General features: G+C 40.5%; 1 protein-coding gene across 5 annotated transcripts in view; it reads left to right on the top strand.

Moving 5' to 3' along the window:
- Positions 1-5,335: 5,335 nt before the first annotated feature.
- MAP3K9 (mitogen-activated protein kinase kinase kinase 9) overlaps positions 5,336-26,323 on the top strand; it is a 94,676-nt gene continuing 73,688 nt past the window's right edge. For 4 of the 5 annotated variants that reach the window (XR_004418193.2, XM_033062232.2, XM_033062233.2 and 1 more), the window contains exons 1-2: positions 5,337-5,665; positions 10,732-11,145. Coding sequence is in view for 4 of the 5 variants with exons in the window: in XM_033062232.2 (XP_032918123.1) it covers positions 5,365-5,665; positions 10,732-11,145 (715 nt within the window). In the remaining variant the exon portion in view is untranslated. Of the gene's footprint in view, positions 5,666-10,731; positions 11,146-26,323 lie in introns of all 5 variants that reach the window. The other variant, XM_033062231.2, reaches the window with a different exon arrangement.

Raw genomic sequence — 26,323 nt, 5'->3', positions numbered from 1 at the left:
TTGCATCTGTATGGTTTGAACTCAGATGCAGGATTCTTTATTTTTTGCATTTTCTTTGGGAAGCTATTCAAGGGTGGCTTTGGTGATCTGAAAACTGTCCCACAGCTTGCTTTGACAAACTCAAAACCTAAAACAAAATACCTTGTTTTCCTTCTTGGTTTTGTTATTTAAAAAAAAAAAATCTCAAAATTTCCAAAAAAAATTTGCACTCACAAACGGGGGAGACTTGGTCATTCCATGGGCAGAAGGCCTTGAATGGGAGACAAGGTGCCAGAGGCAGTACAGAGTGCTTTGAGTTCTGCACCATATGCTGGCCATGACACTGCAGGGTAGTCTGCTGCTGCTTTATTTTTCACATGAAGCATGAAAACAAAGATCAAGGCTATCAGCAGCTATGAAGATTCCAGAAACCTGGAAAGTTCTCTATAGCATCTTTGCTGAACTCTGGTGAGAGCATTTGCATTGCACTAATCACAGTTCTGCAAATAAGTTAAATATTTGTTCCACACATTTATGAAACTCTGGCACAATGTTTCCAGTGTGGCAGCATGGTTCTGATCTTCCCTTACAGGAGCAGCAACTCCATCTATGACTAATCAAACAAGAGCTGTATGTGTGGCTTGGATTGAAGTAACACACAGTTTGCAAATTTTAATAATTACTAAGCCAAAGTTAACCATTATTTCTGTTAGGTGTATATCTTTCAGTGCTGACAGAAATCTCACTTGACAGTGTTCCTTTGTTATATTTTTCTTAGAGGGATGCAGATCTATGAATGATTCATGTGGCACGTGAAATTATGCTGTGACCTATAATAATAGCCATTGCTATATTTTGTTATGAAACCAGATCCAAACTAAATTTAAAATCCAAGTCTGTAAAATCTACTGCAAGCTTCCAGATTTTGGCCCAGAAATCCCACTCTGCAGTGTTTTTAGTCTTTTATTTTTCCAGGTCATCTGTTTTATGGAGAAAGAACATATAGCCATCTGGGAGATTAGCATATATATTTTATGAAGCAGAGTAGAGCTCTCTTTTTACTGACTCAGATGCTAAAGACCCAGATTTGCAGCCTGCCTCCTAGCTAGCACAGCACAGTTCATAAAGCTTCTGTTGCCAGTGGCTTACCCCTCTCCCCCTCATCAAGAACAAACCTACACTAAAGTGATGTTGGCAAAGGAGTACTGTTATAAAGTGGGAAAAAGAAAAAAACAGTCCAGCTTTACAGCCATATAGAGAGGCAATTTTTAATGATAGAAGAATCCATTTGTCAGTAAAACTTACATTGTTTGAGATGAAATTATCAGCAATCCATCAAACAAATCTGGCTACGGGAGTGAAATTCATCTCCAGAGTGGTATATATGGTTATATCTGGGGTTACAGGCATGGAACAGATCTGTGGTATCTCCTCTGAAATATGTAAAAGCCAAATGAGAGTGCTGGCTTAATTTAATATGCAATATAAAGTGCCACAGTACTTTAAAGTAAAAGGAGTGAGATGCAATAGGATGTGCCAAGGGGCATCTCCTTAATCTTTTATACTTTCTTACTGTTCTGGTAGAGGCGTGCTGTCATTGTAGCTGTAGTTGGAATTACAGTCTGTTTCTGGTACTGTGGTGTAGTTGGACTGTGCCAGCAGTCTTTCCTTTTTTTTCTGGACATTTCTCTTCCTTTTGTTTTTTAATACCATTCTGGATTTTCCCTTTATAGAACACAGATACTAGGAGCCTAGACTGCCAACATTTTGATACCCAGTGTAGGTTTATAACTATGGACTGCCAAGTTTTAATAAGTTATAGAACTGCTAAGTCCAGTGGTAGTCTTCACAAGCCTCTAGAAAACACAGGACAAAAGCTGAGATCATAATCCTAAATTTGCATTAATAATGATACTGAATAAGCAGAATACTTTCCATTGCTTCTTAAAACAAAGACTGAGAATAGACTGGCCTTTTTGTTTACCCTCTAATAATTTGTTGGCACTTTTAAAATGTAGATGCAAAAATGAGCCTGAATTAAAAGCTTTGGTTCAAAGTTCTCAGTTTGAAGAAAGCTTGAACTAAATTCAGAGTAGCATGTGCATTTTTCAGATTAGACTCTTCTCTGTTGAAACACATTATAACAAAATTCATGTCCAAACTTTAAGAAGTACAGAGTATGTAGAACTGGATCTGTTATATCTAGAATCTAATTCCCTTTATTCAGATCTGCTGAATAATAACGGGAACAGATATAGTCTTATTAGAAAATGCAAAAGAAAAAACTTTCAATCCAGCATTTGGGCTATATGTTCCTCAGAAAGGCATACACCATTTCAAAAATATTTCTGTATCTTGCCAATGCTAAAATGTCATTTTATAAAACTGCATGCAGACAGCCTTTAATGTTCTTTTCATCTACCTTTTGCCAGTTACTGGAATATGAATTTAACTTTTACTGACAGTTCTACTTACCTTGATGCTAAGAACAGCCTACCTAATCTGGCCTGATCTTTCCATTCAGAAACCAGTCTCTGATATGGGTGGTAAAAGATGCCAAGAGAAGTCTATGAGTGGGAAAATCCTATGATGGCTTCTCAGAATATTTCCCTGGACACTCTCCCAGTTCCAGGCACAAGTGGCTTCCTGAGCCAGTCACACCACTTCTGTAGAAACAAACATAATAATTGGAAATAATTAATAAATAAATAAACAATAAAAAAGTAGTGCAAGGCATTCCACAAGATGGCAGGGTTCTGTCTTGGCAGGTCACTACAGCAGGCAACCTGAGCCTCTACAGTAGCAAATTTTTTCCTATCATAGTTTTCCCTATCAGTAATATAACTCTTTACTTTAAATCTATCAGTACTCTATAGCAGTGATCAAAATAAGTGGCAAACAGCTGAAATGCAAGAGGCCTCTATTTTCTTATGTCTCACTCACATTTTTTATATTACAACATTTAAAGCACCATATTCACATAAAGCATAGTAATTTCTCACTGTGTGAATTGAAGAAATATTTTTTCTATCTAAAATTAGACAGAAAAATATTGCATGCAATGGCAATTAACTAGGAACATTAACAGCATTCCTTCACATTTTATCTCAGTCATCTATTCCTTGAACTCCAAAAAACCATGCATACAGCTGTTTGTTACCCTTTTTCTTCATGATCAAGACAAAATAATCGAAAGATAGGATGTTGCTGAAAAAGCCAGGTGGCTGTCCCTTTCACCTGTCCTGCTTCCTTGTGCTGCTTTAGCATCTGTGTGTACAGTCCTAATGCAAGTCAGATCAACCTAAAAAGCTGATTGAAAACTAGCTGCTTTTACTCAGAGGCTTAGCTTTCAGCTAGATAAATGAGCTGAAATGACTCCACAGCCACAGTCACTACTGTTGTAATCAGGAAAGCAGGTCAAGCATGCGACAAGGGGCAGGAAAGTCCCTTTCATCAACAGAATAGTATTGGATAAGCTTACACTAATTGTGAAAACACACTCTTAAGTAACAAAGGAATAGTGGAGAGGGTGCATCCTCAATTCTGCCCTCTCTGACAAGAAGCAATGGAGAGAGAGAAGAAAACCTAAAGCTCAGCTCTTAGACAAGTTCAATTGAAAGCTTGTGCTGGAGCATGCCTAAATATTGCATGTGTCACAGTGAAATGTTAGTTCTGATTTCACCCAGGCATGTTTTGCTCTCTATTTGTAAAATAAGGATACTAATATACAGCTCTTTCTAGACCATGTTTGTTTGGTTTCTGTGGGAAATAAAGGCTCTGAAGTTTGGGGGGAGAAGAGAGAAAATAGAATAATTGTAGTTCCAAGTAGGGTTTTCTGCAATACTTTTTACTAAGGTTCAGTTCAGTTGAGTTGTATTCCCAGAGTAAATTCAAGTAAGTTCAAATATTTTACAAACAATGATGATGATTTTGAATGAACTCAGACCATATTATGTCTAAGATCTTCATCATGCTATTAAAAGCCTAAACCCTGGTGCTCCCTATGGAGGTGCTACAGCATAATGCTAATGGAAGGATAGATAAATAGACAAAACCCTAAGGCACAAAATTAAAGAAATACTAGCAGCTACTCTGTACATAAACGAAACTAAAGGTCTCAGTCTGGGATGGAGAATTTTTTCAAAATCCATCTTGGAGAGAAGAATGTGTAATTGTATTTACTAAACACTAAAGATTAGTAACTGAGCCCTACATTTTATGTATGTCAGAAGACATCAGGTGTGGTAAGGGTACTTGGGCTTCTCACTTGGCATCAGTGGGCTTTGTTAGGATGAATCATGAACAGAGAATTTTCATTTCCAGTTTTACCCCTGAAATTCAAATGAGGATTTACAAAACAACAACAACAACAACAACAATAACAACAAAAAGTATGGAGTGCAATGCACCATTGACAGGATCTGGTGTCTCCATAAGCTGAGAAAGTCCTAGTAGCAGGGAGAACGAATTCGGAGTTTCAGGACCGAGCACCTACATGCTGATTGCAAGAGAGAGAAGTAAATTCTGTTAATTTTTAACAAAGACATTCAGCAGGGATACCCCCACCAAAACCTCGTGCAGAAACCATTACCACCTGTGCTTAGGTTCGGACCGGTTACAGAAGACCATGGCCTAAGAGAAAACCAAAGAGAGCCTTTGTCCGGTGTCCGGCGCGAACCATCTCTCCGGACCCGGGCCGGCCGCGGGGACACCGAGCCCGGGGGCGGCGGGGCCGGCCCAAGTGTGCGCTGCCGCCTCTCGCCACCGGGTGGCGCCCGCCCGCTCCGCCCTCGGGCCGCCCCACCCCGCCCTTGGCCCGTGTCGTGCCCCTTTCCCGAGCCAATGAGAAGCGGGGGGGAAGGTGGAGCTCGGCGCGCGTGGTCCAATGGGCAGCGAGAGCTGGTCGGGCGGGGGCCAATCGGGGCCACACCGGTGAGTGCGCGACTCCGGGGCCGGGGGCGGGCCGGGGGCGTGGCCAAGGGGGCGCGGGCCCTCAATCAGGTGAGGGCGGTGCTGACGGGCGGCGGCGGCGGCCAATGGCGGCGCGGGGGCGGGGCCTGCCCTGTCCTCCCCTCGCGCCGCCGAAGCTGCCAGAGAGTCAGGTGGCTCCGGGATGCGCGGCGGCGGCGGCAGGAGGCGGAGGCGGGCGCGGAGAAGGCGGTGGATGGGGGGGATGCGGCGACTCCTCCACGGCACACGCTGCTTGGTCTCGCCCCTGCCCGCGCTGGGCTGAGGCAGCCCCGCGCCGGGAAGCCCCGGCAGCGGCGGCGGCACCTGGTGCCTACGGGCGCCGGGCCGCATGAACAATAGGCGGCGGTCCCGGCCCCGCCGCCCCCCGCAGCGCCCGGCTGCCGCGGGCGCCTCCCCCTATGGAGCAGCATCGCCATGGAGCCCCTCACCGAGCTCAGCCAGGAGGGCGCGGGCGGCGGGGAGCCGCCGGGCGACGGGCCGCTCTGGACCGCTGTCTTCGAATACGAGGCATGCGGCGAGGACGAGCTGAGCCTCCGGCCGGGGGACGTGGTGCAGGTGCTGTCCCGGGACTCGCACGTGTCCGGCGACGAGGGCTGGTGGACGGGAAAGATCGACCAGCGCGTCGGCATCTTCCCCAGCAACTACGTGAGCAGCGGCGTGCAGGGGGGCGGCCCGGAGCTGCGCGCCCGATACCCGCCGCCCCCCGCCATACAGCGTAAGGGAGCCCGGGCCCGGGGCGGGGGGCTCGGCGCGGCCCCTCCGCCGAGAGGGAGGGAGCCAGGCCCGGTCCTGCCCCCCTGTCGCGGGCTTGGGGTGGGTATGGAAGGGCGACGAGCCCGGCGGGACTGCCCAGGTTGTGGGGGGAGCCGAGGCTCGGTCTCCCCGATGTCCCTGGGGGGAGGCCTGGCCCGGTCTGACTGGCCCGGCCCTCTCTGTGGGTCCTGTTGCCAGCCGGTGCTGCCGCTGAGGGAGAAGGGAAGGCCCATCCCGGTGGCGAGCGGCCGTGGGAGGCCGCGGGCCCGGCCGGCGATGGGGGGCGGCCTGTGATGGCCTTCGGCGGCGAGCGGAGGGGCTACGGCGTCTGAGCCCCCTCGCCCTGGGGCTGTCCCAGGCCCCCGGCGTGTGCCCTTTCCCACCCGCGGAGCTATTCCTGCTGCTCCAGTGCCCTTCTGTCTTGCAGCCTAGCGCGCCGCTCCCCGGGAGGCAGAGCCTCGCTCAGTGTGTTGTTAGCGTTTCAGCAACGCCGGGAGCAGTTTCCCATTGTTAAGACCTATGTTTCCAGGGGCTGATAAATTTTCATCAAGCGACAGAATCCTGGAGGCTGGGCTGTGGTGGGGTCACCAGGGCTCTGGCCATTCTGCCTTTAAGAATATTCTTAAAGAAAGGTTGCTAGGAGGGAAGCAGTTTTTTTCTGAAGTGTCGATTCACCTCTAATACTTGTTCAGAATTATCCCGCTTACTATTTCTGACTGAAAAATTCTTAAGTTGACTTGTGTTACCAGGTTCCTCTGCCCTCTTACAAATTCTGTTCTAAAATACCTGTGAATGAGTTGTATCCACATTTTGGATATCTGGGCCTGCCTGAGGGTCACTTGACTGTGTTGTGATGCTGAAGGCACTGAGGAATTGGTTTGTTTCCCCGAATTTCAGCACAGTTTTGAAGCCTTTGTTGGAGATAGAGAATAGGGCTGTTTCATCTCTACATTTTTTTAGTCACTGTACAATTGTGGAAAGAGAAACAGCATGGAATGGCTTTCTAGATCCTGTTTATCTATCATCATTGATAATTCAGGCAAGGATGCTTCTTTTTGGAGGGGCAGAGAAAAATCTTCAGACTAGTAGGCTTTTCTAGAACGTAAAGGAGTGAAAAGATGCTTTGTCCTATCTAGGCTGTGTCTCCAAGGAATACAACTAATAGCTTTTTTCCTTACTTTATATTCTGCTTGAAAGTATTTAGGTAAAACTCAGTGATTTGTAGCATTGCCCTTGGGCTTGTGAAAGGACTAGGTGCTGTTCCTTTCTTTCATGCTGCAAGAGCATTGGTAAGTTATTTTTTCCCCCACACACGGGAGGAGTTGTGAATGGATGCTTATTAAGTTTTGCTTTTGAGATACCTAAGAAAATAATTTCTATAGGACTTTTTGAACCCTCAGCTCCCATCCTGTTTTGAGTGTTCAAGTTCAGGCTTTGTAACTATGGATTCTCCTGTCTTGCTGCCTCTTCTGTGGTTGGACAGTTCACAAGCAGTTGTGGAGTTATACCTTCCCCCTTTTGTCTTTGCCTTTCTATTCCCGTGCCTCAACAGAGCTACACTGTTTCTCTTCTGTCAAGTCACCCACCACATGTTCATGACAAAGTAGAATTTATTGCCCTCCAGAGGTTTGTATAATGCTTAAGTAGTATGTTTTTTTTTTAAAAGAAACAATGCAGTTTGGACAGGGGTTAAAGTTGATTGCCATTGAATTGGATTTTCAAGTTGAATATTAGAAATCCTTTGCAAGGAATACTATCTACTTTTAGAGCTGATGATGTTAGTTTGCTAGCTGTTTGGAATAGGAATCACCATCTACTGTTTAATACTTCATAGTTCACTAAGTCCAGTTTTGCAGGAGTGATGCAAAATGTTGTTCTGGACATGCACCTCAGCACAGAACCTATTTTTACTTGCTTTCCTAAAGTTTATATTTAATGGAAATTTGGGAGTCTAAGTGCTAGAGGTTCTGCTTCTACTGAGAGCTGTACTGGTTTAGCTGGTAATTTGAGCCATCCATGTAGTGTGCTTGAATCTTGCTTTGGTGAGGATACCATGAATGATAAAAGAAGCCTGTGAGGCTGTCAGGAGTGGGCCAGCTTGAGGGATTCTCATCTGTGCTGTGGGCTCTTATACACTTCAGTCTGAATTAAGCAGTTTAATCATATGGTCTAATAAGGGCTGATTAAACAGCACCTACTTTGCAGTTGTCAACATGGCCACTGGTTCATGTTGTACAGGCTCTGTAATTCCTTCCTGGCCCACAGAAGAATAAGAGCACTTCAGTTCTTGAATTCTGTATGGTCCCAACACATCTGCCAGATGACACTGAAGTTTAGTTTAATGTGTTTAGAAATGTGAAGAAAACCAACTATTTTGTGCCCTAATATAGCTGTATAACTCAAACTATGAAAATGAATAAACTAATTAAGCAGAAAATACCTTTAAAAAACCCTAAACAAAACATTTTTTTAAAATGAGGGTTTTTTCCTGAGTAAGCTACTCACAAGAGTGAACTGGCCAGTTTGCCGTATAGAAATGCACATTTTCAAACTAACTAGGGTTGTACTTCCAGATAAAAGAACACTCAATGGCATGCATTAGATTTCATGTGGAAGCTGAAGTCTCCTGGTTTTACATCTCACCCCAGTTAATTTGTACCTCCAGCAGGGATGTGGGTTTTTTGATGGAAAATGGTTCTACTTTCCAGCCCTTCGGTTTCCTTTGCCCATCTTATTCTCCTGCCTGCCACTTTCCTGTCGCTTTTCTCCCCAGCATCGGGGCGGATGGGTGGAGGGGGAAGGTCGGGGGGCTGCCCGCGGGGCCGTCCCATCCCCGTCTCGTCCGGTTCCCGTCCCGTCCCCGCTGCCGCCGGAGCTGTCCCTTCAGCACCTGCGGGCCAGCGGGCGTCTCGCTCGGCGCCTCGGTGATGTCCTCTTAATCCGTGAAATGCCCGAGCAGAACACCCGCTGTGAACAGCACCTGAACGCTGTCTGTCCGGAGTCAGCAGGGCAGGCAGGCACTCTGGTGGTGTGGGGTGCGTGCTTATTCATTTTCAGTCTTTCAACTGACCTTGTCCCTAGGAGCAGATTAATTGAGGACTCTGTCAGTGCTGAAATTCTATTGACTGAAGAGATAGGACTCAACATCTGATTTCTTTAGGCCTTTTCTTAGTGAGAAATAAAAGGGTGACTCTTCATGTATTCTCACTGACAGGGTAGCCTCACATCTGGAGTTATTGTCATTACAATCTTGTTCTAAAATGTCAGTCTTTCTGGTCAGAATCTGTTCCTTTCACGTTTTCCAGTAATCTCTGTCTCAAGCTTTGAACACCAAGGTTGCTACTCTAGTACTGAAATCTTCTTTGTTGTGCAAATCCTTGAAGCTCAGAATGTTACACAAAATATATATTCACAGTAGCAGAAAAATAAATTCTTTTTGTGTTCTGGACTGGAAGAGACCTTTTCTCCTTCTGGGAGACTTTCTTGGTCTATTAGTTTGGTCTTTTAGTTTTAATAGTTTTCTATTTTGTTTTCCATTAATCTTTTGCTCATGGAACGCTAGGAAAAGCAGGAAAAGGCATCCTTATTAAACTAACTCTAGGTTTGACTAACTTAGAAAAGTAAGCCAACTTCTAAAAATCATATTCAGAAAAGGTAGAGCTCAAACAAAATAAAAGACTGCAGCTGTGGAGAGTAGAGTTTGTATTTATTCCATACAGTTTTATGGCCAAATCTTGTACTATAGGCTTATACATAGGAAAGGCATTTGATTGGAATAAGGAGACTAGTTTATTTAAGTGAGATCTAACCTGCTCCCTTACAAACTTAATTTCCTTTCTACTAGACAAAGCAGGGGAATCATGTCAGATTTGGCGTTTCAAAAGCAGGAAAGTATTAAAAGATTTGGTGACTTTTTGTTTAAATCTTGAATTATGGTATTCTTCCTTTAAAATTCTTAAAATTTCATTGACTCTAATTGGTAACCATGCAAATGTCAGACAGAGCGCTTCAGTGGTAGCCTACCACTGCTGTAAATTAAGCTGTGTCAACATTTTCATTGATCACTATGTGGAATTTTCATTCTCATTAGTCAGTGTTGGAGGGATTCCTTTGGCCACCCGTATAAACTGTGTTTAGTGTACAGTTGTACAGGATGCATTTTCTCCTTGCTTTTGCTCCAGGTGCAGTTTGTGTGCTGAACTGAGGCAGCAGCATCTGTAGTTTTGGTTTTTTTTTCCTATATGATGCCAATTAGCCAAGAGTCACTGTCAGCTGTAAAGTATAGGTGTCAATGTATGGGAATAGGAAGTTTTTGTAACAAAAATGCAGTATGCACTAATCAAGAAATGTTTTTCTTATTGCTTGCTCTGTACACTCAGTATGTGGTTTGATCCATCTGTTTGTCACACTGTTGTCAGTAACGTCAGAACCGGTTAACAGATCTCTTGTGGGGAACAAATCTGCAAAGCCTGGAGAAGTGTGGAAGAATAAGTGTGATTTGGGAAGGACTGAAAGATTGTTGTGGCAGTTCAGCAAGAGACATTCAAATAAGGGACAAATGGAGAAGCAGATGCGTTTGGTGTTCAGTTTTAGCTGTTTTACATTAAGCTCTGTGTTGTGAACACAGCGAAGATTAGTTGGTGAGTTTGTTTTTCATTTTCAGAATCCCGTACTGTGACTGAGAGTTTATCCTTGAGGGGGGTAGGGGCAGGGGCATCAGTATTATAAGGGTTTAACTGTGGTAAGAGGAGGCTATTTTTACCTCTGCCATTTTAAGAGGTACCATTAGGCTATCATTTACAGTGAGTACTTCATAACGGTTTTGTAACACTGCAAGGTCTGTTTTACCATACTATTCAGCACTAAAAGGTTGTCAGAAAGGCCTTCTGCTTTCCTTTGTATTGTTTTGGAGTGAAAATTGGCTCTGCCTCCAAGGACAAGGGTGAGGTTGGTAAGCATGAACCTTCAGCTGATGTGCAGGCTGCATACTTGCTAAACGCTTACATCTTTTTTTTCCTCTTTCCCTAGTCCTAGAGATCGACTTCTCAGAACTTGTTCTGGAAGAAATCATTGGCATAGGGGGCTTTGGAAAAGTGTATCGAGCTGTATGGATAGGAGATGAGGTTGCTGTCAAGGCAGCTCGCTATGACCCTGATGAGGACATCAGCCAGACCATTGAGAATGTCCGCCAAGAGGCCAAGCTCTTTGCCATGCTGAAACATCCCAACATCATTGCCCTCAGGGGCGTGTGTTTGAAGGAACCTAATCTTTGCCTGATCATGGAGTTTGCCCGCGGAGGATCGCTCAATAGGGTGTTGTCTGGTAAAAGGATACCTCCTGACATCCTGGTGAACTGGGCAGTGCAGATTGCCAGAGGAATGAACTACCTGCACGAGGAAGCGATTGTTCCCATAATTCACCGTGACCTCAAGTCCAGCAACAGTAAGTGCTACATATTGAACAGTCAGGGTGCTGAGACATGGTTTTGGAGAAAAAAAATCATACAAATAAAAGAGGGGAGTAATATTAATATTACTAATGATCCTTTTTTGTGAACCACTGTATCCTCTAATTCAATCCCAGAAGGGTTTATTTTTATATGGTATGGTGCTACAGATCACAGGAAACATGTAAATGCTTTCAATCTGTAGAAGCAACTTAAATGATTGGATGCAAAAGCAACTGTGAATGAAGCATGCTTTGCTAGTAGTTCATATAGTGTCTAGGTTTTACTGGCATTTCAGCAGACTTCTGTATGTTAAAAAGCCTTATTGAACTTAAAAAGGGTATAAAAAGGGTATTATGCTTCTTTGTAAAGGTAATGCTCCTAAGCTTTCATTATACTTACGAGATTTTGCTGTATAGATGAGATGCAAGCCTGTTTTCCTTATGGGAGATTTAACCCATCCCAGCTGAACTGGATCTTCTCTTTATCCATCATAGAGCTGGTGTTGGCAGAAATACTAACTCGTGTGAATAAAATGTCCTTGTACACCCAGGACTACAGTTGATACTTGTGATGCTTTACATAATACTGATCACCTGTTTGAGAGCAAGGGGGACTGAACTTTGGTAGTTAGGATGGTGGAAATCACAGGGATTTCAGCTGCTCTGTAGTACTGACAGCATTACTGTGTATTCCTTGGGTGTTGTTCTTGTAGTGTCTCTTTTCACTAACTTTAACTTCTCAAAGTGAAATGCATGCATACAAAATTATTTATGAGTATGGGAGCAAAGTGCTGCAATGGTTTAAAGATCATAGTCTTCTTCCCTGATGCCTGTATGCCGCTGTTTAGCCTTTCTCTCTGCTTGTCTATGGCAAGAGCAAACACAGACCTGCGTGTTGGCAGTGGTTTATATTGGTGTGTTAGCATGAACTCATTGTCATTTGTGGTTTGAGTTAATAAGGAGCTCTATGAACTGGGTGGCTGGGGTGCTAGTATGTGTTTTCCTTGTGCTTTGAGGGCAGGGACATTAGCAAAGAAGTCTGATGGATGAGAATTTTAATATCTTAAATAGATTCATTAGCACTAGCATTAATCATTGCAATGCTGTAAATTTCCAGGTCTTGCAGTATCTTCGTATGTTTTTTGGCCTCAAATCTCCTGACCATGAATTTGCTTAGTTGGTTGTGAAAGAGTAAAAAAGATATTATTAGTTCTTGTCAGTGAGTTTGCAAATAGGAACTCTAAGAGCCTTCAAGTTAGTTTTTACAGTATTGTTTTCATAGTAACGAAGTTTCCCATTTTGTTAGAGTAAGGCAATCTTAATGTTGATAAAGATTTCCTGATATCTAAACCCTTCCCTTACAGATGGCAAATATATGGGCATGTTGATAAATGCCATAAAATTAAAGAATGATATGCTTAACATTAATAAATGATTGCATCTGTGAATTAGAAATAATTGCCTTTCAGTGTTGTGCTTTTCCTCCTTACTTAAGAAACTATTTGCTTGCTTATTTTGCTAACAGGCCATTAAGATTTCCTTACTAAATGCTAGTAGAATATTTTTGAGGTTTAGAATGAAAGTTATTTTCAAGATAAAAAATGGTTTTCTAGCTTCTAGCTCTTCACTGTTTTATTCAGATCAAAGGCTTCTAGGTGTAAAAGGGAGAAGCATCAAGGGAAACAACACAACCAGAGGGACACCCAGTGCACAGTGTTACCATCCAAACAGATATGATGCTAGAAAACATCTGGACTGATAGCAGCAAGAATAAATGTCTCTTGTCACAATGAATCAGCACAGTGTGATTATGCCCCACTGTAAATGGTCGGTGAGAAGTTGCTACGTGTATTATTATAATTTCCCTCATTTGGGAGGAAGCAATAATAAAGAAAGAGGAAGAATGAGTGGGAATGCCTTTGAAAGGATTCAGAGATGTTCTGTGTTTGAAGGGGGCAGATAGAGAATTTACATGGTGGTTATGACCCAGAGAGCATCAGATCTAGTAGGGAAATGATGGGTATAGGAAAATTCTATCCCAGATAAGGCTGGAGCAAGCAGTATTACATTTGGGAAGCTAAACAAATGCAGGAGCTGGTACTGGAGGAAAGGACTTAAGATATTTTAAGGAAAAATTACTGGTTTGTTTTTCTCTTTTGAAATAAGATAAATTAGTATAGGCTTGACATATTGCAACAGCTATTTATTAAGCAAAACTGAGTTCTTCATACTGTGTGTTTGAAAAGAAATTAAAAAATATATATGCTATTTTAAACGTTTGAAATACATGTTATTTTCTGAGTATATCTACAGAGCAAGCATTATAACTATTAGATTATGACAATGGTGGAGCTTTTTTGTGGGGTTAAGGGATTGTAGGATAAACAACTTTGAGCTGCCTAAGTCATGTCTTTCTTGATTACTCTGTCACTGCATTGCTGAAATCCTTTTTCTCTTATATAGAATAAGCATTTTAGAAATTGCTCTGCTGTGTTTCCTGTGGAAAGCTTTTTACTAGTTTTGTAAAGGTTAGTATACTAAGTATATTATTGCATCCTGATTAATATATAGCTTGCATTTTGTCTGTTTTTCTGATGAACTTAGTTTTCTCAATTACTGTGGATAATGGAGAACAGGTTGTCTCGTTAGCTTTGTGCCTGTAGAATTACAAGCTTGTAGCACTTTCTTAGTACAAGTTACCACCCACCAGGTGATAGGCAGTGAGTGATGTGTGGTGAGGGAAGAGCTTCTGCCTGCAAGAATTTGGAAAGGATCCTTGCAGATGCATTTCTTACTTGTAGTTACATTACTTACATGTACTAAACATCTACAAATGCTATAGAGTCATGGGAACATCAGCTGTATTGATCTACTGATTGGTACTGCCTGTGTTGAGTAATAGATTGTGATTCTTGTACATCTCATCTTGCCTTCAAGCACCAGTTGGGATGTAACTGTACATCTGGAGCTGCAGGATGAGTTAGGTTGGGAGCTAGGGAACAAGATCAGGCAGTGGGAAAGAGCAGAGTTGCCTTATTTAAAATCAGTTTTTCTACTAGAAGAGAAGAAAATCGCAATGTTTTGTTGTCAGATATCTGCTTTTATTTAGGCAGGCACAGAATAAGGACATTACTTCATGATGAATCTTTTAAGCAGGTCACATATTACATTTTGAACATGTAAAGTAGGCACTCTAATACAAGTCTGGAAATTACCCCATTATATAAGGATTTGGGAAAAAAAATGCTTTCTGATTTAAACTGTTGCAGCTTGGTGGACACAGATAATATGTACCAAAACAGTGCTCAGAACAATTGTTGACATTTCTGGTAGTGTAATAAAGAACATAGGGTTTTGATTGCTTTGGGAGATTAACTTGAGTTTAATTCATCTGAACTGAACTTCAGATGATTATTTAAAGATTCCAGGAGGTCTCTCTTTCTTAAGATACTCCTCATCAAAAAGCACTTCAAATCAATTGTCTGTTATCCATCTTCTTTGGTTAAAAGAAGGAAAATTTTTCTGTACTATAGTTTTTCTTAATTTTTTTTCTTCTTTACATTTAGTGCTAATACATTTAGAGTGTAGGAAAAGTGCTCTGTACATTTAGTACCATGTTTGTTTGAGGAAGATTTATTGTAAATCTTGGAAGTTCTGAAGCTGCCTGTTTTATTGCTTTGGGGATGCAATTAGGAAGTGAGTACAGAAGAGTCTTTAGAGAAGGAATTGTACCTGTGATTTAGAGACCCTGAAATTATTTTGTTGAGTCTGAGTTGAGTGGGTAGTAAGTCTGGTAGACAAAAGTTCCAATGGCATTACCAACTCATATGTCAGTTATTTAACTACATGAGAGAAAAAAGATAATTTAGAAACTATTTTATACTGCTGTGTGAGGAGATAAGTAGTTATCTTTTTATTTTGGGCATTTGATTTAAGGGATTCAAGTTATTCTGTATGAAAATTAATCTTACTAATCTGACAGAATCCTCAGTGGCTGGTGCTGCTTCTCTTCATGTGGTGATATTTCCAAACTTTCGTTGGTTGGTGAGCCATTGAGCATATGTTATGGAATTCTTAGTAGGCCTTTCCCAGTGTGAAAGCACCTAAATAATCTAAATGCTGAGCTATAGAGAAAAAAGCAACTAGAAATGCCCACTGAAGTCAGTATCACTGCACTTAGAACAGCTCTTCAGAGTTTCCCTTTCTTTTATCTCTCATGTGATTCAAGTCTTATTTCTGGCCAGAGAAAAGTACCTGGCATGTTATGCTTAGGATCAAAAAGGGACAGTCCTGTTGGTTTTAGTGAAGTATTGCAAATAATGAAGTTGGTCCTGTTTGTCTGTCAATGTTAGATATGCCAACATTGTTATAGGAATAAAGCCAATTAACTAATACTGTGGAGAGCTAGCAAAAGCATATTTGACCTTTTTTGACTGTCTCAGCAAAACACATTTGTTATTTGCACTACATTGAAAGATTTTGCTGAGGGTTTTCATGCCAGTTAGCAAAGATTAGCAGTAAAGTGACATTGCCAAGGTCAAGGAAAGAGGAAAGGACAGAGGTCAAAATAAACTCCAACAATTCAGATTCAGCCGAGTCAATAGTTCTTCCTTTCAGGTTATTTGAAGTCTGTGTTTCTCCTACTTTTTGGACCACCAGTGTAAGCCTGTGGTATCCTGAGATTCAAAGCTCTATTTTTCTAGAAGAATTCCAAACTCTGCTATAACTTTGCTTATTTAATGTAGTTAAGTTTATCTGTTTGTAAAGATGCCAGTAGAACTGACTTTCCAGATGGTTTATGGATAGTTGTAGTATAGTGTAGATATTGTCCTAGGACTTACAATATTCCTTGTTTTCTTATTTTAATCCAGTCATAGCTGACACTCTTACGTTGGCCTTTTCAGAGAAGCAAAAGTACTTGTAAACCTCCTCCTCTGTCTGTCAGAGGTGTAGAGATGTCTTCCAGGGTGTACTCAATGTTGGCAGAGCAGTTTTGAAGTCTGCGCAGTTATTGCTGATTCTGGTAGTCTGGTGTAATTTGCTGACTAACTCTCCAGAGTTGTACCTTGTACCAGAATGGGTTTCCTTTGTCACTGTGATTAAATGGCTGAGTAATGCTTCATGTAAAATACAGTGAAGCTATTTCAGTGATATCTGAATGCTTTTCACTGGGTGACTGATTGAGCTGACCTTAGTTGGGTAGTCCCTTGACCTTTAAGAGGAAAGTGGTAAAAAGGTGAAGTTTTGTGGGGGTTTGGGTGGTGTGAAAGGCAACAGCTTGAGATGAATTTCTGGGGAGAAAAAATCAGTAAAACTCCTTTTTTTCTTTTTTTTTTTCCCTAGTTTAAAAATTGTGTACAGTAGAAATCAGGGCTTTCAAACAGCCTGAATATGCTCGTAAGGCTGATGAAAGATGACTTCAGGTTCTGCCCTTGTGCAGTTATCTGATTCTATCAACAAGCTATAAGATATTGCTGATGGTGAATAACTCCTAGTTCTGGTTACCCTGCTTGTATTTCTCTTTCTCCCCAGAGTATTTGTGCTGATATCCTGGTCACTTGTATTGTAGTTAAAAAAAAATTCCAAATAGCTATAGTATTTTGCATGTGGTAATATGATGAAGAAATTGATGCCATTAATACTACACATTTTCATTGAAAAGAATGAAAAAAACTGTATTATTAGTGCAGAAGATGTAACTTATGTGTTGCCAATTTTTAAGATGTTAAAATACCAGGAAGTCACAGAAGTAGGGTGACAGTTTATATGTTGTACTTTGTTGGGATTTTTCTTCATTAGCTTTTGTAAATTAGTGCAGCTATTTTCCTCTCGGAGAGGTTCTACAGATGCTTTCATGTTGCAGTCTTATTTTCATGTCTTAGTAGATTTCTGAGAATTCCAAAATGAAATACATCTTCTGTGAATGGTTTGTTTTAGTTGAATATGGATTGATATCTTCACTGTTAGGTGCAAGTCAAAAATATGAAGTCTTTATGAAATAAGTTTGATGTCTACAAGAACATTTTGGTGTCCTCCTGCCCACACTAAGTAGTAAAAAGGCAACTTCACAGATGGAAACTGTTACCTTCATAGACATGTATGGAAAGAGTACCTCTTGTTTTTAATAAATGAAATTGTATCTATTACATTTGAAACCCTAGCTAATACCCTTTTCATATAATTGAGCCACTGTGTACATTTTCTGCAGGGTTCTCTCTACTCCTAAGAAAAAATTACTTACAGTTGTGGTGTTAAGCATTTTATTCAAATGGTGCATATGGAAGCATAGAACAGACCTAAGCCCTGTCGTGCAGCAGGTGCCTGTAGTCATCCCCTGAATTTACTGTCTGCCCATCTGTGACAGAGCTGGGAAAGATCTGTGTTCTTCTGAAATTTCTAAGGAGCCAGTTAAGGGTGGGAACAGCTTTGTGGTATTTCTGGGAAGCTAGAATAGTTCTTTGATCTCCACTTTTTTTTTTGGGTGGGGAGGGGGTGTTTCTTCCATATCATTAAACTTAGTTTGAATTTTGACTGACTTCTGTCAGCAGCTTCACTTTTGATTTTCTTATCAAAAAATTCCATTCAGAATTTCAGCATATCTGAAACAAGCTTGCTCTTAAAGCATCAGACATTAAACAATCTTGCTCTTTGAAGTGGTGATTTATCACCCAAGATGATTCTTTAATTTTAAGTAATATCCCATTTTGAAGGCTTTATATATTTTCTTATGACAGGACAAGGGAAATCTTAAGCCGTTTGAAGGAATAGGGGGTATATCACTTGGTTTTAGGTAGTTGCTTTTTGGTATGTGTTTGCTTTCTGATTGTAGGATAGTTTGTTATGTTGGTATGACTTTGATTGCCAAAAGGTTGCCAAAGTTGACTGGCTGTCTGCTAATTGCTTGTTAATTGTCTGACAGCTAATGAAAAGTCATCTTCAGACCCAAGTTTTTTTCAGATACGAAAAAGAAATAGTAACAGAGCCTCATGCACTGAGCAAAGAAACTATTCCAATGCATAAAAATTCAGAATTATGTTGTTTGGTTTCACCACTGTTTCTTAAGTTCAGAAGGAAGAGCTCTTGCCCACAGAACAGTAAATCATTGTGTCCTAGCCTGTGGAATAGTCATTGCGGTGGTAATGGCAGTGTGGTGCAGCATCACTTAGAGTCCTCTAGGGAAGTCAGTAGCCGGAGGCCACGCAGCCTTCCGATGGACTGCTTGCATTACTGCCACATACACCCCTTCCACTTTGCTTTCTAGAGTCATTGTTTCATTGCTCACCTGTTTATTATAACACCATTTTTTATTAAAAACAAAAATACCCTCCCAAAAGAGAGAGCGTTACCTTGTGCACATATGGATTCCAAATTGCCTCTGAAATTCTCTATGTGCTTTGAATGCTCTATGTCTTGTGTATGGGATAATTTTTACAGCTACAATCCAAGCTCCCAGTTTTCCATACATCCATCTCTGATGTGTTGTGAAACAGGCTCCTGGATTTTGCTTTGACCATTGAGAAATATTAAGAGTCTCCTGTTTGTGTTTCAACTGAAAACATCTAAAATGCGAGCTTGGCTTCCTCCTTGCCTTTGTTTTGGCTAATTGTTGAGATGTGTAGCAAATGTTAGTCACTGTGCCTGCAGGTCCGTTTACTAGTAACAGGTAAATACTTTTACCACTAAGATTTTGTTTATCTCAACAAAATCTGTGCTTAAATTGGGCATTCCTGGAAGGTTCCTGGTATACTATAAGGAAAAGCTAGTATGAATAATTGCTGTAAGGGTGGTGGGATGTATGTGAACCAGGCCATGTGGTCCAGCTACCACAAAAGTATTGCATTTCCTGTTGTTTCTCCTTTATGAGTATGGGCCTATGGAAAGATGTTAGAGAACAGTTAGTTCCTTTTGACTTGGCATTGTTCAAGGATCCTGGGAATAAGAAAAATCCTATAACTTTGATTAATAGAACTCTATATGCCTAATTTCTGCTTGTTGAAGTGTTGTCAGTCTTGCCCTGGGTTTATTGATTAGCTTTTTCTTATTTGATGTAATCAGTCACATAATGTGTGGTTGTGATATGATTATGGTCATCTGGTAACCAGGGAGTATTGCTAATACTTCATCAGATTATTGTGTAGCTATAATCTTTAATCACAAGATAAGATGGGTCAAAAAAATTGTGTATGTAGCACATCAAAAAGTGAGCAGTTTTTTGATAGCTCTATTCAATGAGTTGTTACCTTGTGTGGACTGTCATGTACAACAGCACAGGAATGCCCTCTTTCTCAGTAGCTGGCAACTTGTTCTGCTCGCCTTAAGGTCAAACTCTGCAATATTCAAGAAACTCTTGAATTTTACTGTTGGTAGATGTAGCTGTTGTTGTAGATGTTGTTAAAAGCTCTTAGATGCACAATCATTTATTTGGAGGAATAGAAATACATATTCCACCTTTTAAAAATGCTTTAAATTAGATCTGATTTTAAAAACCCAATAAAACACCCAGCTTCTGGTGTGGTTCATGCTGCTGCCTGTGAAGTTCTTAAGTCTTTCTTACCTTTTAGGTTTTGGAGTACCAGCTAATTCTGTGAATGAATTGGTGTTGGTGTTATTGACAGGTTCATAAAGATGTCTTAATTGAAGCCAAAACAAAACAAATTGGGCTACCTTTTTCCACCATGAATTTCATGTTTATATTTGCCTAGAAACAGCTCCCACTGAACCAGCATTATTATTAAATCTCTTTTCAGACAGTCTCTTGAGTGATGAATGATGAATGTCATTCATGGGAAGATTTTACTCTTCCCTTTTTTTATTGTTGCCTAGTACAGTTCTTGATTTGTTGCAGGCTTTCAAACTGATACGGTTTGGCAATGCCCTGTGTTGAGTACAGATGTAATTATATTTTTTCCTTGGAATGTTTAACTAATTATGAAGAGTACAGTAATCTATGCCTGAGCTAGAGGTTGTTCCAATGTCAGCAGTATGGTAGGATTTAGTCTGAAAGCAGAGCTGAACAGCTCTGTTTTTCCCAGAAACTCACCTGAGCATTCTCTGGGAGAATTCAAAGTGTTTTGTACGGATCACTAAAGCGATAAGACTTTTTACAGCCTGGTAGGTGAAAGGATCGATTCTAAATATATCAGGGCTTTGGAGGCCTTTCCTCTCCCCTCCCCCATTATGCATTAGCTCTTTAGAGTTACTGTACTGCGTGGCTTAAAATCCAAGAACTGCTGTGCTGTCACATCCATCACCTCTTCTAGGTTGATAGAAGAGGACAGTTGTGCAGCTTTATGGATTGGCTGAACCCTGACTTGTACCCAGTAATTAAGAAGGTACTAGTTCCAAGGTGTACATACGTATTTTAAATGTACTGTTGCTGAATGGTTAGTAACAAAAGAGAGAAAATATTTGCTTATTACTAGAGGCAAGATTTGTGGTTTTTGGCTTTGCTTTTAAGATGTGAAATTTTGAGTGGGTTCTAAATTCTGTCCTCTCCAGGATCTTATGCAACACTTAGCCTTCTGCACCTCAGATGTTAGAATAAAGATGCAGTCCTACTGCATGAAATGAATGGCAGAGTACCCAACAGAAGGTAGGTGAAGGCTACATGCGGAAAGCCCAGGCTTATTCCATGTGCAGATCTGGAAATCACTTTAAGTACTCTGAATGCAGGATCAAGAGCAGATTGCTCATTATCTGGATACTTGTGAAGCAAAGCTGTGCTGGCTGATTGTGCAAGGTAGAGCTAAAATTGCAAATTAGATTTTGGCAGACTGCTATGATATGAGGTCTCATTTTGGAGCGCATTTTTGAAATCCTTTCCCAAATGCTTAGTTCTGTCCTCAAGACAGAATGCTAGAGTACTGCCAATAGGACTTAATAATTAAAAAAAGGATTGCCTGGCAACCTCAGTCCCTTGTTCCCTTTGCAATAGCACTGCTTTTTTGACGTGTTAGGCAAACTGCAGACTTGATAGCTATCCTCTGTCTCTCTGAGACAATGCAGCAGCATGAAGCAGTATATTAAGGCTATCTTTTTATCTAACATCCAATATTTACCACCTCCAGCATCTGAGCTGACACTTATCTTGGGAGGGGAAAATAGAATTGGAGCAATCAGATTAAGTTCAGTGGAACAGTTTTCTATGCAAGAATATTTTTGTTTCATCTATGAATACTTGTCTCCTTGAAATAAGGACTGTTCAAAAGCTAGAGGATAATGTTTAATATTTGTATTACTATAGTACGTTCTGTATAAGAACCCTGAAGATTTCACACTGCATTGCTTTTCTTCAGAGTACAGTGGAACTTTTAATTCTTTTTTCAGATAAAAGCAAATAGAAAAAATTAGTAATTGTCTCATGCAAGAAGCAAAAGATGCTTGTCTGATTTTTCTGAGTTAGTTTAAAAGTATTAATCCACATTTGCATGGATTTCACAGCCTTGCAGTAGTTGAAAGTATTTGGTCTGGAAATAGACTAGAAGACAGTGAAAGAGATTTGTACAAAGTGCAAATAATACCTGTATTGTGGGGAGGCGAGTGAAAAATATTCTGTAGGCTGAAATTGTCTGTCCCAGTTGTGAAATTCCAGGGTCTATGTGTGTCAGAGAAGAAATTAAAATAAAGCTCCTTCAGTGGTCTCCTCGCTTGCATAAGTATTCTGTGGTCTGAAAAACATCCCTTAGAAAGCATACGTGGTTGAGTGAAAAGATTCTTTGTTCAAAACAAAGCTTCCTGTAACAGATTGGCTCAGTCTTGGACATATTCTGCCGTGGGTGGGTGGCAGAGTCTGGATCCTGTGGTATTACTCAGTCTTTTATCTGCTCTGGCAAACCTTCGACTTCAGTAAGCCTTTAGCTTTCTTGGGAAATTTGTCTTAAGCAATTTTTGGATAAATTTGGGTTTGTTTGGAAATGGAAATGGAAATATTTCCTATTTACTTCCAACTCTTGCACTTGAAACTTCTTCTATATTGATGGCAGAGAGAGGTTTTAATGGTAGCACCTTCCCATATGGGCCTGGATTGCTCTTAAATCATACCATGGAAATGGCTTACATTATTTAGAGTTGAAACCCTGCTCATGTTTTGCATTTAAGGATCTTGGAGTGAAACAGCATTGGCTTTCATAAAGGTTTTACTTTGTTCTTTTGTTTAAGTTCCTATGCCTGGGATTTGGTGGACTCAGTATATTGATCTATCTCTTTACAGTACCTGAATTATCTAAATGAAGGAAGTAGATGGGCTGATGCTTATTCACCATCTGACTACTTTTGGTAGTTTGCATTTTGGTATTTTGCATTTTGGTCAGTAAAGCCACAGTAGGCTGTTCTGTTTTCAGGATGGAGGAAGAAATAAAATATGTCCAGTATTACCACCCACCATGATTCTCCAGCCAGTGGTCTTTCACATTCCAGCTATGATAGGATAAGCATTAGTTCCCCTCTTGATAGTTTCCAATTGGCTTTAGTGGTGTTGAAAACTGTGATTGTACAGCAGCAGATGAGCAAAAGCCTGTGGGAAAACAAATCTGGTACTAGGCTGTTGTGTCCCTTGGTGCTTCAGTTGCTCTGGAATGATCTGCAGAAACACCCAACTTCCAGCAGCTTTGAGGATTTCAGGCCTTCTCGATGCTACCTCATCTAGATGCTGTGTCTGTTTGGTAGCCAGCAATCAGGGCCTCACCTGAGACATCCACCACCCACTTTGTCTCCAGGTGCAGGAGCTCCTTTTAAGCTCAGGTTTGCTTCAAGTACCTTTGTAGTCAGTTTTTTTTATATTTGTGGCAAAAGAACTCCTGATACTTTGTTCTCCCAACCTGTTTCAAAGCACTGGTATGAACCCTTAGCATGCTAGAAACATTATTAAATGGTACATGTCTCTATGAAAAATTGATAAATCTTAAAAATATAACAGTAAAATAGATGAGTAGAAGTTGCTTTATCACTAGGCAGTAATTTTTTTCATAGTCTGCCTAGAACTGTTGTATTTCAATACAAGAATAGTACTCTGACACTAAAATCTGACTCTATTGTCTCTGCTGGACAGAAGTTATATGGAAATCAAGTATGCAGCTAGAAATCATCCATCAAGTTAGAATTATATCCTGGTGTACCACAGATGACAAATCCAGCTCTTTTCCCTCACAGGTTTCCTTGTCTTCTAATCTTCTTCCTTACATATTTCTTTCTGTAGGCTTTCGGTTTTCATTACACTCAGTCCTGCTCTTATTTCTTTTTGTATTTCTCCTTCACCTAATTACTGTAACCATTTCCATCAGGCCTGGCATTCATTAGCTAATAGCTTTCTATTCTTGTGTGCCAGGTTTACTGAGTAGCATCATGCACAGATAATTCACTTTATGTGAACTGTGAGCTGGTCTATGCAAGAGTCTTAGATTTTTTTCCCAATTTTTTCACTTTTCTTTATACACACACACATTCTCTGGACTAGGAAATGGAGCATGAAGTTGTTGATAAAGCTGTTGTTATGAAGTACAGGGGTGATGGGCAGTTTGGTGGTTAACTCTTGTGGTGGTATTTCCTTGGTATTGTTGTTACCAACTTTTGCTTGTTAAATCAGGAACTTCTTTATTTTCCTGGTGTGCTGTGTGCCAAATAAACGGGGAATACAACAGTAGAATAGTAGAAAAAGCTGAAGCCAGCTTTTGGTATGCCTGGCTGTTCAGACTATTTTGTGCAGTAGACAGCAGCCCCTTTCTTCTACTTTGATGGATAAAAGTGGGATATTTTTGCTGTGGAAGATCACACTGTAGTAGTTCCTTCCTGAAATGTTGTTCTGCTTCTGAAGTGATGAGTCAGCTTTTAATGCAAGCAAAGCAAAGGAGTATTCTGTTCAGTACTAAACTATGCAGATTAATCTAATTCTTCTTCTAGGCTCAGAAACCTGAAAAAGGCAGTTATGACCATATTTTGCTGCCTTGACACTTAATGTTGGCAGTTGAGGAGCCATTTTGTATCAGTTCTTTGCTAGCAACTGGATCAGAGTATGTTAGTGTCTCTTTTTCCTTACTTGCTGTTCCCCATAGCTTTGGCCCATTGGATGCTAAGAGTACTGTCCAAACTGTTCAAAAGTGAATCTGCAAACTAAAACAACCATTCCAAAAGAAACAAGCAAAAATCTGACAGTGTTACCGCCTTCCGGGGGAGAATCTATTTGTGAAAGGAGGTTATAATGTGAGTAGAATAGAGGACTAAAACAGCAGCTGTTAATTTTGTTGGCAAATTTTTTCTTAATTTCCCTTGTGAAAAATTTCCTTTGGTGAAAGCAATCTACCTCTTTAAACTCTCTTCCTTTGTGCATACTGGAAGTAGTACAGCATTGTATTAAAAATAGGAGGTATATGACTGAGGTTTTGTATTGACCAACTTGAAACCTAAGTAAAGATTCATTATATTTGTTTTAGTGATTGGATTAAAAGATTTGCTGCAGATGGTTTTTCTGTTTCTGTAGGATAGAGGAGCATGTTTAGAAAAAGAGTAGATGGGTTTAAGAAGAAAATTAAAGAAAAGGGATAGAAATGTATATATTCTGGCAGAAGAAGAGAAATTCAGACTTAGAGCTTCTAGCGTAATTAGGAAGAGGTAATACAAATAAGCTGAGAATGAAGAGTGTATCAACAATGCAGTTATTTGCATTGCACCACTATAGCAAAGTTCAAAATATTCCCAAGACAAAATTTGCTCAGTAGTTTTAAAGTTCCTAATGCAGTTGCTGAGAAGAAGTGATACATACTAGATGTGGTTTACCCAATCTCTTAGAGTTTTTTAAAGCATAGATACAAGTAGATCAAAGGATATACAGCTTTATGCTCCTCAAAGGTTATACATCTTTATCCCCGTATCTTTTATCTTGTTTTGGTGTATCTGTGTATCTGCTCTTTCGTCTTTCTGGTAGATACATGAGTAGTGAAAACACAGCTGTATAATATCTCGAAATTATGTTTTACTTGCATTAAGGCTTTGGGTGTTTGTCAGTGATGTTCCCCATTGACTTTCAACTGATTCAATGATTATTAAAGTGAATGCTGCAAGATGCCATGAGAGATGACCTTCAGCTGCCCTTGTGGGCTAAGGGACAGTTTACTTAAGACTTATTTTACAGTAGTACCAGTTTGGATTACATTAGCTGTCATACTAATACAACAATGTATTTCTGCCAACTTAATTTTAAAAATGTTTAGACTGCTGAGGTAATCTTGGAATGGTAAGTAAATTGGTTTTCACCAGATGTCTCTCTAACATCTTGTGTATAGGGGAACTTCTGTAATTGAAATAGCTTGCTTATACCAGACCACAGAGATTTATGTGGCTTGAGTAAGCACTTAGAACAGATGTGCCTCTAGTCATGACAGGCTCCTGTGGAGGGTAATTCGGATTAAATGTAAATGAGGGTAAATATGCTTGGAATCCCGTTCTGTAGGGGCTTTGTCTTTTCTCTGACTGTTTGGAGCCTGGAAAGACTGCCTTCTGAGATGCTGTGAGCTGGTTTCATGTAAGGCAGCTTTCATTGTAATGATAGCAATAGAAGGGGGAGAACAGGAAGAAGGGAGGCTGTAGCACGTGTGCATCTGTTACAAACATGTAAGACAGTATTTCATCTCTATAGAAATGTTTATTACTTGCCTCCAGGGCAACCTTTCTGTAGTTTTATCTAATAATTTATGATAGAATTGTATCTTGGCTAGCTGTTAATTAAACTGTTAATTTTTGTAACTTTAGTTTACATTCTTTCAGAATTCATTTGGTCCTCTGTTTTGCCCCTTAGAACTAACCAGTGGTTTTGATACCATACACAATGTCCTTAATAACAAAATTTTGAAGCTGCAGGTGTCAGTGTTTTCACTGCAGTGATTTCTCCTTCTGAAAGGCATCTATCTCCATAGTGGCTTGTGATGATGAGACAGAACTGAAGATCCAGTAGTAGGTGCTACGTGAAGGCTGAAGGATATAATGGCATTTTAGAAATCTTCAAACGAAGCTGGTTTTTGTATTGCTTTGAATACTAAGTCAGATGTTTTTTGTCTTTCTACTAAGGCATAATAATTTGGAATTCAATGGAACAGGAGGAAGAGCTGACTCAGTGTCAGATAACATTGTGTCAGACATACTTCTTTGGTGGATCTGTTCCTGTGATGTTTGTTTTCAGTACAAA

This window comes from Catharus ustulatus, chromosome 6 (genome assembly GCF_009819885.2).
Source record: "Catharus ustulatus isolate bCatUst1 chromosome 6, bCatUst1.pri.v2, whole genome shotgun sequence".
Taxonomy (NCBI): Eukaryota; Metazoa; Chordata; class Aves; order Passeriformes; family Turdidae; genus Catharus; species Catharus ustulatus.
This window is presented reverse-complemented; position numbering and strand designations above follow the sequence as displayed.